The sequence below is a fragment of the Meles meles genome, chromosome 8 (assembly GCF_922984935.1).
Source record: "Meles meles chromosome 8, mMelMel3.1 paternal haplotype, whole genome shotgun sequence".
NCBI lineage: Eukaryota > Metazoa > Chordata > Mammalia > Carnivora > Mustelidae > Meles > Meles meles.
In genome coordinates this window covers 19,951,211-19,969,918 of record NC_060073.1, presented here as the reverse complement: position 1 = coordinate 19,969,918, position 18,708 = coordinate 19,951,211, and the positions used below count along the sequence as shown (strand labels likewise).

The 18,708-nt window shown below is 54.2% G+C and overlaps 1 protein-coding gene across 1 annotated transcript in view; it reads left to right on the top strand.

The window, feature by feature from the left end:
• The window catches only part of CREB3L1 (cAMP responsive element binding protein 3 like 1), a 35,007-nt gene that overhangs the window by 5,174 nt on the left and 11,125 nt on the right, over nt 1–18,708 (top strand). The window contains exons 2-3 of the mRNA XM_046017898.1: nt 13,553–13,781; nt 16,291–16,475. Coding sequence (XP_045873854.1) covers nt 13,553–13,781; nt 16,291–16,475 — 414 coding nt within the window. The remainder of the gene's footprint in view (nt 1–13,552; nt 13,782–16,290; nt 16,476–18,708) is intronic.

Here is an 18,708-nt window from a genome sequence, read left to right as displayed (position 1 = left end):
GGGCAGTCACTTCTTTACCAACCGGCCCACCCCAAGATGAGGGTTTTGCCCACCATCACTTGAGGTGGGCCCCAGGCAGAGGACAGAGCCGAGTTTGGGTTGCCCTGTAGTGGATTTTGCTCCATTTCAAGGATTTACCATATTTGCAGAGAAAATTACTTCAGACTAGAGCAGTCCCTGGACGGGAATAGGAGAATGTTTTTTAAAAGACAGGCCTGAGTGTTCCAGAAGTATATTGCTAATTCCAGAAGGGGCCCGGAGTTCTCAGGATCCTGGCCTGGTTAGCCTGGAAGGTCATGGGGATGCTGGACCCCAAAAAAATGCTGCCTGTCCCCCAAACTATGATGGGGTCCCTCTGGCTTCCCTGGACCAGCTGGGGCTTCGCTTGGTTGTTCTTCAATCCATGCGTCCAGTCTTAACAAATGGGCAGAGAAGGAGCCCTTTGCTGGTCACTGTGTATAGTGACCTCCAGCAACTGACAGGAAGGTGGGGGGGCGCACACAGTAGCAGCCCCACGGGTGCAGGGATGGTGCAGAGCAAGGCGGGCCCCCCAGGAGGAGCATCCAGCTGAGATCGAGGTCACGGCAGGTTTCTTAGAGGAGGGGACCTGGCACACTCTCTCCACATGGCCCCATCCCTCTTGGCAAAGGACTTGCTGGAAGGCGCTCTCTTTTATTGAGCCTGTAGAGGTATCCTTGTCCCCTGTCCAGATAAGAAAGCCAAGTGTGGAAAGGAGCCAGGGGTCCCCTGGAGTGAGTCAGGTTGGGGAGAGAACCGTCAACTCACTCTTTCTTTCAATCAGTCTCTCTCTCTCTCTCTCTCTCTCTCTCTCTCTCTCTCTCTCGTTCTGGTTTGCACTTTGCTCTCTAGGCGGAGGAAGTTCGGGCTGTCTGATATGAGAGGGACCCGGCCTTCATTCTCGCCCACTGTCAACCTCAGGGAACCACGGATGCCTGGAGCGTTAGGGGCAGTGCCAGCAGCTTGCCTGGCCAGTGAGAGCTGAGCAGGGATGGTGCAGAGCAAAGCAAGACCATGAGCCCACGGCCCATCCCATGCCCTGTCCTCAGATTCGCTTGGGCATGCTGCTCCCCGGCCCACCTGGGAACTTGGACCTTTGCTCTCTGTAGCTCCCAGGACTCCCCAGGAGGGTCTATTTATGTCTGGCCGGCCTGCCTGCTGTGCCAGGAGAGGACAAAGGACAGCCCCACCTTGTGTCTTCCCCTCCCCATACCATGTGCCTCCTGCAAATCCTGGTCCAGAGGCCCTCCTGGAGCACCCTCTCTGGGACCTGGCTTGCCCCTGAACCTCCCTCAAGAAACCAGCTCCAGATGCTGGAGAACAAGCTGTTCTTCTGGAAGTCTCTGCACTCCAGGGGGCAGGATAGAAGAGAAAGATTTGGGTGGAGTTAAGTCAAGACCCTGAGCATTGCTCTGCCTGGAACACTGTGTAACCCCCTCAAGCAGACGAGGGGAAGTCAGAATAAGTGGCAGGACCCTTGACCAGGATGGGCGAGAAGAAGGTCAGGGTGGGAGCATCTGGTTCAGAAGAGGCTGGGAGGCACAAGAGATGGTCTAGAACTCTGACCATCACAGAAAATATGTCAAAGGGATCAATTTCCTTGAAATGTCAGAGAGTCTGATCTCCATGACCTGGACATACCATGTCTCCAGCAAAGTCAACTTGACAACTGGGGCAATTATGGGCTTCCCTGCTGCCGACTTCGCCATGCCTCTTCTCCCAACTCTCCCGGGACAGAGCCCTCACCGCAGCTTCCTTGGCCCCTGGCCCTTGGTTCTTGGCTCAGGAGCCATTTCACCCATCCCAGAGAAGCTGACACATCTGGGCTGGGCTGTGTGGTCCAGCATAACAGCTGGACGGCAGCAGCTGTCCCCCTTTTCCCCTTCCAAAAGAAAAACAAAAATGAAAGCAGCAGAGGAGTAAGGCAGGCTCTTCAGGCCCTCATGGAGAGCCGGGAGGTGGTTTTCAAGCAGTCACTGAGGGGAACTGCCTCTGAGGCGGGGAGGCCCAAGCCCTTTCCCAAGTGTGCCCCTCTGCCTGGGCCGTCCTCACCTCCCCTAAACTCGCTGTGTGACCTTGGACAAGTCACTTCCCCTCTCTGGGCCCTGGCTGCATCATTGCTGAACTAGACTGAGAGTTCTTTGAGAGCAGGAACGTCAGACGATTATTTTTATCTGTTGCCTAGTTATGGCTATAGGGACTGAGTGCTGAGGAAATGCTTATTTATTGGATGGATGGATGGATGGATGGATGGATGGATGGATGGATGAGTGGGTAGAAGGAAGGAAAGCAAGGAAGGAGTGGGGAGAGGTGATGGACGGATAGATGGGTAGATGAACAGACAGTGGAAGAAAGGACACTTCCACACTTCCAGCTTTAATGATACTTTTTGTTAAAGTGGACTTTATTTTTTATTGACATAGTGAATGTTAACCTAAATTCTACATCTACCTTTCACTTTACCACATTAGCCTTTTGTCATAAAAGAATATAGGTGATGCGTGCATATGAATTATAAAGGGAAATAAAATAGATACGTGTGTACTCACTACCCCTGTTAAAGAACTGGGCCCAGCTCTGAGTATCTGGGTCTCTCAAAGCCGCCTGAGTTTGGGGGAGAGGTGTTCTAGGGACCCTGAGTCCACTCCATTCTGGCCAGATTGTGAACAGGAATGTCCTGGGTCCTGGTGCCTACTCCCAGACCCAACCTGACCAGACAGCAAGCCCACAGGTCAGATAGCTAATACCTCAAAAACACAGGGGTCCTGAGCCATCCTGAGATGGGGTGGGGCGGCCGTGAATGGTCTCCTTTAAGGGCTCAGACCTGGGAGCAAAACTTGGCTCTCATCATTTCTCATCTCTGTGAGCTTGGGCAAGTGCCAGAACCTCTCCCAGCTGATTTTCCTCATCCATTAAGTATAACCATAGGACATGGGGTTCTTCAGGGGATTCAGTTAGATAAGGCCTAGCACAGTGCCTGGCACATAGTAAGGCCTCCATAAATTGTAGCTGTTGCCACTGATTTTATTCTGATTGTTGTTGTCATGGCCTGAAAGGGAGGTCCCAGCATTGGCCAGTCCTCGGAGGAAGGTCCCGCCTTCTCCATCCCTGTGATGAGCCCTGGTTGTAGGAATTTTATTTCCCTTATCTGTCTGACCTCTTGGGAGCTGGAAGGCTCTTTTGAGTAAAGACAGAAGATGCCAGACCCCTTCGCAAGGCTCTTTCTGGGCTTACCCAGGGATGAGCTACATTGGGGCCCCAAGTGAGGACCCAGTGCGTGGAATTTGGGGGCATAGTTTGTACCTGGCTTTGTACTGGGTGTTGGTACAGGGCAGCAGAAAATCAACGATTCCTTGAATAACCAGCATTGTCATGTTTGCTTAAGAACACGAACTCTGCAATCAAGAGCTTGGGTTCAGATCCTGATTCAGTCTCTTGGTAAATGAATGAACCTGGGGAAACCACTTAATTTCTCCGTGCCTCAGTTTCCTCAACTTTAAATGAGGATACTACCTTATCTTCTGAAAATTAAATGAGATACTACATGGAAGAGCTACAACAGTGCCTGGGACATAAATATTAGCTATTATTATTATTATTATTTTCATTATTAGGCATACTATATGCTAGGCCCTGTGTGAGGCCCAGCAGAGGGTTCAAGGATGAACTCCATCCTGCATCCTTCCCTCAAGAAGGTAGGATTTTAGAAGGAGAGATGGGTCCCATTGTGCCTACTTAGAGTTCAGGACATGATACTAACCAGTGACTCAGCAATCTATAAGTGCTGTAGCGGTTCAAGAGGGGCATCAGGTAGTATGGTGGGCAACCAAAGAGGGCTTCCTAGTGGAAGTGGCATTTTAATTGGGCCTTAGGGGATGACAGGAGTTGGAATGAAGAAATAAGGGGCAAAGGTATTCCAAACACTAGGAATGGTATAAGCAAAGGCCCTGGGGCACTGAAGCTCAAAGCAGTTTCAAGGAGCTGGGAGTGGTCATCCAACTGGGATGGAGGGAAGAGAAGGACGAGGGTCTCCAACTACAGTGCTGAGTTGAGACACATGAATAACAGAGCTTCAATGCCATGCTTAGGAGATAGGAGTTTTTCAGTAGGGAGGAGGGAGCCAAAGATAGTTCTGAGCTGGACACTGGACAAAGTGGTGGTCCCAGTGACTCTGAACTGTCTCAGTGCTAGGAGGTCTAGGGTCCATTAGGAATCCTCTGTCAGCCTGTCTGGATGCTGAGGGACCCTCACCAAAGGGAGAGAGGATTGTGTCTGGAGTCTGGAGTAGCCTGAGGCTGTAGCTGAGCCCAGGTCCCTTCTTTTCTCTGACTTCCACCCTGTGCCCTGATGTGACTCTCACACTGGGCCGGAGTACCAGTTCTCATCAGGCTCTTTCATCTTCAGCCCTCGGGCCAGGCTGACCTGGAGAGGCCCAAGGCAACTCCACCCTTGCAGGGAAACAGGCTTTGCTCTGCAGGGCCAGAGCTCCAGCCTGAACCATGTCCTTCCTCCTGGCCCAACCCCAGGGCCCTAAAGGGTTCCCCCACCCCTCCAATAGCTCAGGACCCTCCATTCTCAGGCAACAGCTCAGAACCCTCCACTTGCTGGGGGTCTAGAAGGATCTGAGACCTCCTTCTGAGGCCATCCCAGTCTGGCACCCTCACCTCCTTGGCCTTCCCACCCATCAGCTAAGACACGATGCCCAGAGCCCCTTTCATCATCCTCCCAGAGAAGAGGCCCAGCCCTGCCCTCTGCTGCCCCACGGCCTTCACCCCTTCCTCTCCCAGAGCTGCAAATCAGTTCCACATTTGGGATCTGGCATGCACTATCTGCTCAGAACTTTCCCCTCCCAGTTAGCTCAGGCTCCCATCTCCCCCCACCCCACATGGTCAGCCCATGGGGTCTGCAGAAGGGGAAGAGCTCCTGCCTTCCGTGACCTCTTCAGAGGTCTGAGAGGGAGCTAGACTGTGGCAAGGCACCGGAGGGACCACGGACAGGAGGCCCTCCCGGAGAGAGATGAAAGAGAGAGGGTAGAGGGGGTGGGGCCGAGACAGAGCTTGAGCAAAGCATATGAGGGGATGAGGGGTTGGGGGTGGTGAGGGAAGGAGCGAGGTAGTTCCCAGCTCAGCACATTCCTGAGACATCTGGACGCACTGGAAGGGCCCCAGCTGGCCCGCATGGCTGTGGCTCCAGCTTCTTTGCTCTGTGATGTCAGGACCCAGCACTCCCCCTCCTCTCTGAGTCCCACTGGCCTGAGGTCCACCTTGGGGCTGAGTGCTGTGGTCTCCTCCCCAGACCCTTCATCCTCATTGAGCAAGAACGAGGCTGCTGAGGCCCCGGAGGAAATGCCTGCCCCAGAGGAGGGGCTGGGCATGGCGGTAGGAGGCCCACACCAAAGGCCCAGGGGTTTGCCTGTGCAGCTGACTCCAGGAGATTCCTCTCGGAGGCTGATGCCAGCCCCTCTCTTCTCCTTGAAAGGGAGATAGAGACAGAGGAAAGGCTCTGGAAATGGCTGCTTACCTCAAGCTGTGGGATGCTGAGCAACTCCACTTTCTTCCTTGGCTCTCCGTTCTTCTCTCTGTAATAATAATAATAATAATAGTAATAACAACAGCTCCGTGTCAGTGAGACCCTTGCACACATCCTGCATTGTGTTCCAAACTTTGCAAATGTCATCATTTATTGAAGCCTCATGGCACCCTAGTAGTTAGAGATCAGTACCCCTAGTTTAGAGCTGGGACTGGGGCCCAGAGAGGTTAAGAAAGTTGCCCAAGGCTACACAAGTAACAGCCAGGATTAGAACTGGACCGGTCCGCCTCCCTTGCTCTTCACCATTGAACTCCACTGCCTCTGTGAATAAGAGGGGACAGACCTAACGATGCCAGAATTCTTTTTAGCTCAAAAATGGTGATGATTTTTTTTGGCGATCGTGGGACTCTTCAAGAAGGGCAGGGGCAGGCATTAGTCACACACTGGGTGGGGGAAGGAGAACAGAGGCAGCTGGCTTTGAAGCATCTGATGGGTCAGGAGTCTTTGGAGGTCCCCTCCCTTGGAGTCCCAAAGAGGCCCAAACCCTCGAGGCTAGAGCCACAGCCTGATCCCCAGCCGAACCCAGGGGTCCCGCACCTTCCCGGAAGGCAAGGAGTAAATAAGGAGAGAGAATGCAGCGTCTTCCAAAAATAAAACCTGAGGACAACTCAGACAGGCCGGGACAGCTGAGGAAGCCAGGGGCCGAACGCTGAGTGCACTGGAGAGAGAGGGAAGAGGCCAAGGGAATTCCAGCCAGAGCCGGGTGGCAGGCTCCAACTGAGAAAGGCCTTCCAGCTGGCCAGGGGCCGGGAGAGCAGCTTGACTGGGTGGCCACGGGGCTCTGTTGACACTCTTGGGCCTAGTCAAACCCTGAGGACGGCTCCTACAGCACCAAGTAGGGGACTCTGGTCCCCGGGAACTGGTCTGTCTCGGGCTTAAGAACAGTAGGGCCTTGGGAAAGAACCACCTGGGCACCACAGGCCCCACTAGGGAGGAGCTGAGGGAAGGAGGCCAGGAGCATGGAAACTCTGCCTGCAGCAGGAGCAAGCTGGCATGGAAGCAAAATTCAGGCCAGTCATTCCTGGAGGCTCAGCTGCAGAAGAAAGGCCTCAGTCCATTAACTCACTGGCACATTCCTTCATTCACCCATTCGTTCAGTCCATCAGGCAGTCACTCGGCAAACAGCTGAGCACCTAGCATGTGCTGGGACCAGCGCTGGGCTTCGGAGATACACATGCGAACTGGCCACAGCCGACACAGAGGCGATGTGGCTGGATCATCTCAAGTTATACTAAGACACTAGGAAACTATCCTAAAGGCAGTAAGGAGCCATCGATGGATGCCGAGGAGGAGAGTCACATAGTCATATTGTGTTAGGAGATACCTCTTAATGGAAGGCAGAGAATGTTCTGGAGACTGATCAGAGTTCAAGCCTTTGACTTACCTTCCCAGTGGGATGTATTCATACTGCTGGTCAGAAAGCCTTTCGTGAGCAGGAGCTGGACTTTGTTCATCTGTGTATCCACAGGCCTGGGCACATAGTAGGTGCTTAGTAAATCCTGAAGGACTATATAAGTCATGAATAAATGGATGTGATCAGATGCCCTTATTCTCCAGAGGCCCCCAGAGCCGGCTCTGGCACTTAGACTCCAGTGTCCTGAGCTGTTCCACAGGGATCCTCTGGCCACCGTGTGTGGACCAACATCTCCAGCAGCCAGACCGTGGGCTGCTGTGCCCTTAGTGGTGCCAGTCACAGCTAATCCCAGCCCTGGGCGGCGGCACTTGCTGCCACCGCTTCCTCCTGCCCAGACAGTACCTGGCACTAACCCCAGGGCTGGGCCACAGCACATGGGCCGCCTGGTTGGAAGGTGCCAGGGGCTGGCCAGGAACCTGCAGGCCAGCTCTCTCTGCTTTCCTGAGGGGTCTGTGGCCTGGCCAGGGAAGGGTTACCAGTGTCAGGGGAGGGGAGCGGAGAGCCACACCAGCAGGGCTGGGGGCTACAGGGGAGAATGAGAACACACACGCCCTCCCCAGAGCGTGCTGTGTTCACAGGAAGCAGTCCTTGGTGGGCAGCACCCTGCGCCTGCCCTCCTCTCTCCCTTCCTCTCTCCAGCACAAGCACAGAAAGGCTCAATCCCTGGGTCATCCCCTCCTCCAGTCCCAGCCCTCACTGTCCCAGCCCCAGGCGAGCCTGGGACTCCCAATGCTGCCTCGCTGGGGGTCATATGACTCAGGCGTGTGGGTTGGCGCAGTCAGCCTCTAGTTCTGTGGTGGTGTGACATGTTGTGTGTGTTCAAGTGAGAGGGTGCGGGGCCGTGTCTGACCCTCTCTGGGGCGGCTGCGCGCATGTGTGTGTATACAGGAGAACGCGTGTCCGTCTGACCCCTCCTGGGGAGTGTGTCCTTGATGGGGCTGTGTTGGTACCTGCCGGTGTCAGCCTAGGGGAACCCCTGAGCGTGTGTGTGCCAGGCTGGATGTGGGATGTGTCCAAGGATGTGGATCTTCCGTTGTGTGGTATCAGAAAAGTGGTGTTTCCCTGTGCAAGAAGGAACCTCATAGCCCACATCTGTAGAGCACACGCACATGTATGCACACACATACACACACAGAGAAGTTTTTCTGCTTACTTGGACTTGGGCTCTGTGGTGAATAGTTCGGTAGGGGGAAAATATGAAACCTCAGCAGCCGCCTTCCCTGGGCCTGTGGGGAATGGGGGATGAGAGTGAGGTTGGAGGTTGGAACAGTGTGTCCCCCTCCTTAACCCCCATGCCCTTGCCAGGAAGACTCAGGGACCAGCTCCAGGGACTGGAGAACTGGCTCCATCCCTTCCCAGTCCCCAGGGAGGCCAGGACAGAGGAAAAGAGCCCATTCTCTGAAGACTTGTTTGCTTCACCCTGTTCCTGCCTACCACCCCTGCCTCAGTAGGAACACGGTGTATAACCGATGGGGGAAACTGAGGCCTGGCAAGGAGATACCACCTGCCCCTGCCCAGGTCTGCTGCAGAGCACAGCTGGATCTTGAACTGGGGCCTCCCAAGTCTGGATCCAGGGCCTTTTCCCCTTCACAGGAAGACCTTTGATTCTGGCTTTGGGAAGGGAACCCCCAAATGGTGGATGGTGATGCTTAAGGACAGGGAGGCCCTGACAACCAGATACCCAGGGGCCCACCTCCTCTCCCCTAAGTCCCTCCCTGGCCTCTCTTGAGCCTACCCCTCTCCCCACCACACACACACACACACACACTCAGGGCACAGCACTGACTCAGACTGGTGGCCCTTCAGCTTGAAATGGGGTCGATTTTCTAGTGACCACGAGGCAAGTAACCGTCCCGGAATGTATGGATCAGTATGGGGTGGGGGGGACAGCCTGCGGGGGAGGGAAGGGGGAAATGTGAGAGGACTCTCCTCCATTCTCTCCCCAGAGCTAACTCTCGGAAGGAATGTCCGGGCTCGGGATTCCCCCCCACTCCTTATCCCACAGCTCAGGCTGGACCCACTCTGGTCTCCTCCCCCCTTACCCCAAGCACGGACTGAATCAGCGCTGGCGAGGGGAGAGGCAGAAGTCAGGGACCCGGGTGCATGCGCCGTGGGGCTAGGGGCAGAGGGAAGGGGGCGCTCTGAGGCTGCCCCAGGTCGGGGGAAGAACCTTCTCCCACACACCATCTGGGCGGACCGCTGGACTCCCGGAGCTTTCCCCTCTCTGCCTTGACGCCAGTGAAGAAATTACAGGAGGGGAACTGAGAGGAGCTACAGATGGTCCTGTTACCGCCCCAAGAGCGTTCCCACTCCCCGCAAGGCCAAGGACCCGCTGCCCCGTCAGTGCGCCCTGCGGTAGGACTGCTCGAAGAGGGACGGAGGGAGCTGAGCTGGAAGAGCCTTGAAGGGACTTAAGAATTGCGGCTCCGCCTCCCCTGCGAGCCGGGACGTCCGGCGAGACCCTCCCTCTCCGCTTCCCCCCGCCTGCTGGGGGCCCGTGCAACTCATAAAGGTCTTGGGACTGCGTGGGGCTGCCGGCCTCCTGAAGCTCGCAGGGGCCGTCAGTGCCTCTGCCCCAAGCGCAGAGAAGCACGCGCAGCGGGACCTGGCGCTCCGGGCCCTTCCCACGCCCCGGCGGTCTGCAAAGCGCGGAAGCCTCCTCCGCCCGCGCCCCGCCGCAGGCTGCCCGCAGCCTCCTTCCATTGGCCAGGAGCTCCGCGAGACCCACCAATGAGCAGGCCAGACTCCGGCGCGGGGCGGTCCCACAGCGCGCGGGCGTTAACCTCTGGCGGGCGGCTTGCAACTGGCGGGACCCCGCGCTTCTTTACATTTAAAGCGCAGGCGGCTGAGACCCGGCGGCGGCGGCGGGTGTCGCCGGGAGTGGTGTGCGAGGGGATGCAAGCAAGACAGTCCGAGACCTCTCCGACAGAGAGAGAGAGGGAAGCCGGGGCTAACTGCGCGTGGCCTCCGAGAAGGAGCTTATATTGGCAGGACTGTAGGAAAAAGTCTTTAACGAGGAGGGAAACAAATCATAATATTTCCTTCCCTGGCTTCCCATCCCGGTTGCCTGGCAAGGCACCCCAGAACGCTCACCACCCCCATAGAACCCTATCCCCCTCTGGACGTTGACCCACGACCCCCTGCCGTTTATAGATTTAACACCCCCTCTCCCCCCACCCCGAATAAGAATAATTTCCTTCGGATAGTCTTGAAAAAAATCTCAGCTTTTTGAGTGTGAACTGGATGTAGCGCTGGGTGTGGTTGGGGGTTTAGGGGAAACGCGGGCATGCTGGAGCTGAGGAGGCCCGAGATCCCTGGAGTAGGCTTTCCAAGGTTGGGGGAGGGTGAGTACCGTGGAAGAAGTGAGAGGACAAGGAGAAGGTGATTTCCATTCCTGTGCAGCCTTGGAGCTGCAGAGAACCCCTCCCTCACCATGACCAACTCACTGTATCACTTTGGGTAGGTGACTTTCCCTCTCTGGACCTCAGTTTCTTCTTTAGGAAATGAGATGGGAGTGGCGAGTGAGGACCGTCAGCTTTCTCCAGTACCTTCTGTCTCTAATGTGATGATACAAACCAGCCATAACTGGGCTGCTTTGAGAAGTCAGGCACCGGATAGAAATAATGCTACAAAGCTCTCTGAAGAGAGTCCCTTCTGGTCTGTTCCCTTGAGTAGGAGATTGGCCTGGAGGTAATGAGACATGCCCACCATGGCCACCAATGGTCCGACCAGCACACAGGGAAGCCCTGAGCAAAGAGGACCGTGTTTTCTGAATGTCCTCCCCCTCCCCCCCACACCCTGTCTGCCCCTTGGCCGCCCTCCCCTTACACTTGGCTCCCACCCTCTGGAAGCTCCATCCTGCTCGGCCTTGGCCGCTGTTTCCAGCAGGTGGGGGCTGCTCACAAAAGGGGGCCAGCTGAGCTCCCTGAGCAGGATCTGCGGGCACCCGGAAAAGGGTCTCTGAGAAGGGCCTGTTTCATCTGCCTGGAGTTAAGGCCTTCAGGGACCCCCAGCCCAGACTGGAGGAAGAATTTCTCCTCTCCCAGGCCCCAGGAAAAGGCTTGGCAAACCCTTATCGCCTGAGAAGCAGCTGCTGGAGGAATACCTTAGCGGCTGACTCACTGCCCTCCCTTCCTCACCACCCCCTCCCACTGGGCCCCACACCACGCCTCTGAGAGACCCCGGGAGAAAGGGCAGGGACAAAGCGCCCCCAGCTGGGCTGGCCCAGTCCTGCAGAGGGTCTAGCTAGCATAGTCACAGTCCTGGGGAGGGGCCGGGGGAGGGGGTGCCTTGTAAATGGCCTTAGTGCCGGATCAGTTATTCTTAGAGATGTGTTTAGTACTAGTATCTCCTGGTACTGCCTCACCCCAGGCGCCGATGATCAATTGACATACTGATGGCATTGCCTTCTGGGGTTCAAGGCCATGTCCCTCCACCAGCAGTTTCCACGGGCCAGGTGCTGGGATCCAGGAGGTGAGCAAGATACAGACTCCATCTCGGGGAATTGTCAGGCTGGTAAACAGGCAATTTGTGAACAGAGCAATGTCTGCTACAGTTGGGGAAGGACTGAACAATGAGGGGTTGTGGACACTTCCTGTTGTACTTGGCGTCCCTGGGCCTCAGTTTCCCTCTCTGTCAAATGCAGATATGCAACTTCCTTATCCCATTGGGTGATTATGAGGATTAACTAAAATCATGGGTATGAAAGCACTTTGGAAGGTTAAAATCACAGTAAAAATAGAGAGTAGATGATAAGTCCTGGCAAACTGGGAGAAGGGGAGAGAGAACCTGCCTTGATGGGTTTCTGCATTTATTTTGTCCTTGATTCTTTGATCATTCTTCAGCTCAGACTGGCTTTTGGCAGCTGCTATTTTCATACTAATAATGGCTACCAACCACTGAGTACTCACTATACACTAGGCACCATTCTGCCACGTTCATTAATGTGTGTGTGTGTGCGCGCGTGTGTGTGTGTTCTGTGTGTAAGGGGTATACGTACTTTACTCATTTTACCCTCATAATCCTATAAGGTGAATATTAAGCACCTCACAAATATTTGCTCTTCATGACAACACTATGATGTAGGCACTATTATTTCCCCTTTGCAGATAGGGAAACTGAGGCACAGAGAAGTTAAAATATTCTCAAGCCTATTCTCAGAGGGCTTCTGTGTTCACCCCTTCAGGACTGGGGCAAGCTTTGAGTATTCCATGCCAGAAAGAGCCAACGGATCCAAACCTCGAGCCACCCCCCCAGAAGCCAGCCATTAACCCCTCACCAGGCTGGACTCCAGGACCTGAAGCAACCCCCCTCCCACTGCCTCTTCCACCCCACCAGCAAATGTACTCAGTCAGTAAATAATGAACAGCAGTAGTGTTTCGTTACATGTTTATAATTCTTTAAGAGGGAAAAAAATAAGCACCTACTACATACCAGGCATGGGGTGCTTTATTAATAATAAGAGGCAAGGTTTGTTGAGTATTTATTATGTACCCAGGACCATCGTCACACAATCCTGACAGAATCTGTTATCATCCTCACCATACGAAGGAGGAAATGAAGCAAAAAGACGTTAATTAACTTTCCCAAGATCTCAGAGACGAATATTTTTCAACCTTTTTTGTTTCTAAGAAAGGTATTTTACTTCATTACTGAGTATACACACATACACATGCAAACACACACACACACACACACATATACACACACACAACTGAGACAAAAACCTCACCAGGTATTCTAGCTCCCTACGTGAAGTGCAGTCTGGTATTTTCTACTCTTCTTTCCGTTCTATTTTTTCTTAAACCCTGGTTGTGACCTACTAGATTGATTTCACAACCCGTTCATGAGTCCCTGAGCCACAGTTTCATCAACACTGAGTCAAAGCTACAAGCATCAAGGCCAGGATTCGAACCCATGTAACATGGCTTTGGAGCCTAATCTCCTGGCATAAAGTACGTCTGGAAGAGCAGAGTCTGGAGGCACAAGGACAGGTGCGGACTGTGCTAATGAGGGGAGGAGAAGCCTTGATAATCCCCCACCTTGCACTCCAGTAAAAGATACCAAAGTCACCAATGCGTCTCTGGGATGCACACTTGCCTGGCGTAGACACATCCTCTGTATTTAGTCTTCCCATGAAGGAGGGTGGATGGAGAATCAGACGCAGCCAGTCTGAGCGACTGAACCAAGGTCCCGGAGCCAGAACTGAGAGCCTGGTATCCTGTCTCCTGGTACAGGGATGCTCCTGCGCCCTCCCGTTGAGGATAATGACAGTGAGGCTGGAGATGGCAAGCAGGGGTGGAGGGAGAGGTAGTGGTGACAGTGGTGATCATGAGGGAACCCATAACGTAGCTGGTCCTGGGGACATGGGTAGAGGGGAGCGTGGTGGCGTTACTGATGGCAGGAAGCATAATGGGGAGGTTGCAGTGCCAGTGGCAGAGGTGGTGGGTCTGGGAGCCCCACCACAGCAGCATGGGGGGGGCCCCCTTTCCAAGCTAAGCTAACCGCCCCCTCCCCCTCCTCCTTCCCCAGCACTTCCCGGAGCACCTGGACCACTTTGCGGAAAACATGGAGGACTTCTCCAACGACCTGTTCAGCAGTTTCTTTGATGATCCCGTGCTGGACGAGAAGAGCCCTCTACTGGACATGGAACTGGACTCCCCCACCCCAGGCATCCAGGCTGAGCACAGCTACTCCTTGAGCGGTGACTCGGCGCCTCAGAGCCCCCTCGTGCCCATCAAGATGGAGGACACCACCCAAGGTAAGAAAGGGTCGCAGGACCCAGGGACAGCCCAGACCCCAGGACTCCCCCCCCCCAGGAGGGTTTGATATGAGAGAGAACAAAAAGGCAGGGGGCCGCAGTCCTCTGAGAGGTGTTTGTGGGTGACTCCTCCGGGAAGACCCTGGGCATCTCAGCCTGCAGTGCCCTTCTCTGCTCCTTTGAAAGCTTCCTCCCCCCTCAGAAAAATGAGGCTTCAGGAAAGTTGTTGAGGTCACACACAGGGCAAAGTGCTTGGTAGGGACCTGGGAGCAAGCAAGCCCCCCACCCTTGCCACCACCACATCCTCCAGGGATACAGGGTGCTTCTCCGAGCCGCCGTGTGATCTTGAGCAAGTTGCTTTATCTCCCTGGGCCTGTTTCCTCAGTTATAAAATGAAGATAATAGGGGCGCCTGGGTGGCTCAGTGGGTTAAGCCGCTGCCTTCGGCTCAGGTCATGATCTCAGGGTCCTGGGATCGAGTCCCACATCGGGCTCTCTGCTCAGCAGGGAGCCTGCTTCCCTCTCCCTCTCTCTCTCTCTCTGCCTGCCTCTCTATCTACTTGTGATCTCTCTCTGTCAAATAAATAAAATATTAAAAAAAAATAAAATAAAATGAAGATAATAAAGGTGTCATAGGAATTCTGGCCGGGATTTTTAAATCTGTACATAAAATACCTAGTTGAGTGCCCAGCACATAATATATAAAAAGAATTAGTGGCTATTTTCACTATGAGTGTTAAAGTCTTGTTAAAACTCCAGTGGCTGGCACAGGGACCAGTGTTTTTAATTCCGCTTTCTCTTCTGAGGACCGTGGTCTTGAATGAGTTTCTTAATATTCTCATCTATTAAATGGGAAGAATAATAGTGCCTGCCGCGTAGGAATATTGGGAGGGATAAAAGAATTCAGAAGTAGCGAGGCCTGAGAGCCTCACTCAGCTCAAGAAGTGTGTGCTGCTTCTGAGGGTCTTTGAGATCCCCCCAGGGGCAGAGGTGGGACTCTGCATCCCCACCCTGCTCACCTCTGTGGGGGCAGGGACACTGCCTGGGGTTCAGATGGCTTCAGGGCTGGGGCTGCAGAGGTCTTAGCATCCCCGCATGCCCCGGCCTCTCAGGGAAGCTTCTGGAAATCGCATCAGCAGGTCCTCAGGCCCCACCCTGGGGAGGGGCAGCGTGTGGGGTGGACCTCCTCCCATGGCAGGTTCTCCATCCACCCCCACTAGGCCGGCCCAGGCTGGCCACCCCAAGTCTATTTTTAGAGCAATTTGTCTGTGGGCCCTTTGCAGGGGTAGCTTCCCGGAGGCTGGACAGCTGGCCCTGTAATTTGGGAAGATTGTGGGTGTTCCTGGAGCCCTGGGGCAGGCTGTGGCCCAGAGCTGGGGCACTCAGGCTCCCAGCAGGGTGGGGCCTCGTCTCTGAGGTGGGACCGGGCACCACTGACCCCCTCTCTCTACCCACAGCAGGTCCCAAAGACCAGAGCACCCTGGTCCTTCCCTTGCATCCTGGCTCCCCAGACCCCTGCCTCATCTCACCACTGCCAGGGGCTCACAGGGCTGACTTGGGGTACAGGACTGTAGGCACTACTCAGAAAAAGGGGTAATGCCTGCCAGCCCTGTGGCCCAGGTGAGGCCAGGAGCTCCACTAAGAGGGCAGGAAGTGGACATCCCCTAGGAAACCTGCACATCACACCTCACCACCCATGTGCCCTTCCCACGCCTACCTCCTCACCACGCCCCCAACCCCATCGCCAGGTCCTGTGGATTCTCCCTAAACTTGTCTCCAGTATGTCCCTTCCCCTCCATCCCTCTGTCCCTTCCTTTGCTCAGGCTTCATCTTCTCTTGCTGGACTATGTCACCAGCCTCCTGCGAGTCTCTTTGCCTCCATCTTGCCTGTAGTCAGGCCCTTCTCCATACGCACGCAGCATGATTTTTTTTGACATTACAAATCGGAGCATGCATAAAAGCCTTCAGTGCTTCCCCATTACCTTTAGGACAAAGTCACAGCTGTGAGCCCAGCCTCCAAGGCCGCACTACCCCTGCTGGCCTCTGTGGGCCCACCTTCCCTTTCTCTTTCCATTCCAGCTGCTCTAAACTGCTTGCGACTCTCACAAGGTCCCGAAAGCCTAGCACAGTGCTCAGCAAATGTTCACTGAACAGCAATCATTCTATTAACAATAGCTAGCATTTACTGAGCATGTACTTCTTGCCAGGCACATCTACAGATGAAGAAGCTAAGGCTCAGAGAGGTTAAGCAACTTACCTAAGGTCACACAGCCAGTCAGGAGGGGTCCAGATCTGTTGTCCATGCCTGCTCTGTGAGCTGCTGAGTAAAGTAGATGCCCACCCCCACCTCTCTGGCCCCAGCCTGCCTCACAAGTGCCCCACTTTGCCCTTGCCTGCCTGTACCCTAGCCTCTCTCCTCAGCCCAGTCTAGAGCAGCTCCTAGGGGGAGGTGGGCAGCAGAGCCCTCTGCTCGGGGAGTCCCCTGAGCCTGGTCCTGCCCCCTTCCCCAGACGTGGAACATGGAGCATGGGTGCTGGGACACAAACTGTGCTCCGTCATGGTGAAGCAGGAGCAGAGCCCGGAGCTGCCCGTGGACCCTCTGGCCGCCTCCTCGGCCATGGCCGCTGCTGCCGCCATGGCCGCCCCCCCGCTGCTGGGCCTCAGCCCCCTGTCCAGGCTGCCCGTCCCCCACCAGGTGAGCCTGAGGACTGTTCCCAGGGACTGAGGGAGGGATGCCGGGGTTGGGGGTGGGGGTGGGCCTCTGTGGGAAGAGGCCTCGGAAGCCCTGTGTAGCCCGGCACTGTGTGAACTGGGAGCAACGTGACCCTGGGGCTGAGGGTCAGAACTCATGCACTAGGCCTCTGCCGACCCCTTGGGCTGCCCCTTCCCCGTCCTAGAATGGGAACAAACTGTAGCACCCTCGGAGGAAGCCGGGGCCCCTCCCTGTGTGCAGAAGGCAGCTGACAGGGACCTGGGCAAGGCTGAGCACCAGGGGCCTGATCCAGGGTCTCAGGGATGGAGAAAGCCCAGGTCAGACAGCTCTCTCAAAGTGTCAGGATTTTAAAAAAAAGAAAGACCAAAATGAGAATACAACAGTTGTGCTGTATTTCAGTTGTATATGTTTGTGAGATCAATATTTTTTACCTCATACACTCAGGCCACCCCTCCACCCCGCCACTCCCCATGATACACATTCAACTCTAGATCCAACATGAACATCTGAAGAGCCTCCTAGGAATGCGAGCCCCAGACTCTGGGCCCTGCCTGGGTCCCAGCTCAGCTCTCATTTGTGCTCTGAGCATGTTGCCCTTCTCTTTCTTCCTCAGCTTTCTGATCTGTAAAATGGGAGCATAAACTGCCTCTAAGGGGCTCCAAGCCCTGAGTCTACAATGTAAGGGCCGGCTTGAAATCCCTACATTTGGGGTTTGACTGGCTCTGCCCCCTGCTGGCCACATATCTCACCTGATCAAAATGTATGTGGCCCAAGGCCAAGAATTGCCCCTTTCTACCTACCTGCCCCCACTGACCCAGCGGACAAGGGGCCCTTGCAAAGACGGAAGATCTTTTGTGACCATCTCCAAGATGGCTCAGTGACTCCTCAGGCCTTTCCAAAGCAGGAAAGGAAGGCACAGCAGCAGCAGCAGCAGCAGCGAGAGCCAGTCTCGGGAGGCTGGGCACGTGCCTCAGAGAGGGAAACTGAGGCTCAAGGAGCTAAGCGACTTGCCCAGAATCACACAGTGAGAAATAATGAGCTGCAGGGCGCCTGGGTGTCTCAGTTAGTTAAGCGTCCCACTCTTGGTTTCTGCTCAGGTCATGATTTCCAGGTCATGAGATCAAACCTGCTTAAGAGCCTCTCTCTCTCTCTCTCTCTCTCTCTCTCTCTGTCCCTCCCCCACCTCTCTCCCCCTCTCTCTAAAAAAAACAAAAACAAAAATCCCACACACGGAAATAATGAACCGCATTCCAAACTTGGCCTCCAAGACGCAGAAGCCCACACTTTCCAGTCTAGTAAGAGCACGATGCCCTCGTGGAAGGTCCAGGAACCAGAAGCTGGCATTGTTGGTAATAGGCTGGGTGACCCACCCTCCTGCATCACAGTGCCTTCTCTGTCCCCTGAGGGCTGAGCTGGGATGTAGACCAGAGACTCTCCAAGATCCCTGCCAACTTGAACTTTCTGTGATTCTTACTCATATGCCTACATTGGAGACTCTGTGTCCCACCCACAGTGTCGTGGCCTCTCTCTGCTGGCTGTGGACCCAGAAGAGAGACTCAGTCCTGAAATCCAGCACCCAAAAACACGGTGCCTTCCACAAAGAGAGTACCAGTTAGATGCATATTGATAATCGTGTGTAGGAAGCCAAGCATGTTCTTTTTTTTATTCAATTAATTAACACATAATGTATTGTTAGTTTCAGAGGTAGAGGTCAGTGATTCATCAGTTGCATGCAACACCCAGTGGTCACTACATCATGTGCCCTTCTTAATGCCCATCACCCAGTGACCCCATCCCCTCACCCCCTCCCCTCCAGCAGCCCTCAATTTGTTTCCAATGGTTAAGAGTCTCCTGTGGTTTATCTCCCTCTCCAATTTCATCTTGTTTTATTTTTCCCTCCCTTTCCCTATGCTCCTGTTTTCTTAAATACTGCGTATGAGTGAAATCCTATGATAATTGTTTTCCTCTGATTGACTTATTTGCATAGCATAATTCCTTCTAGTTCTATCCATGTCATTGCAAATGGCAAGATTTCTTTTTTATAGCTGAGTAATATTCCATGGTATGTATGTATGTGTGTATATATATATACATTATATACATATATATATACATATATATATACAATATATACATATATATACACACATATATATCACATCTTCTTTATCCATTCATCTATCAATGGACATCTAGGCTCTTTCCATAGTTTGGC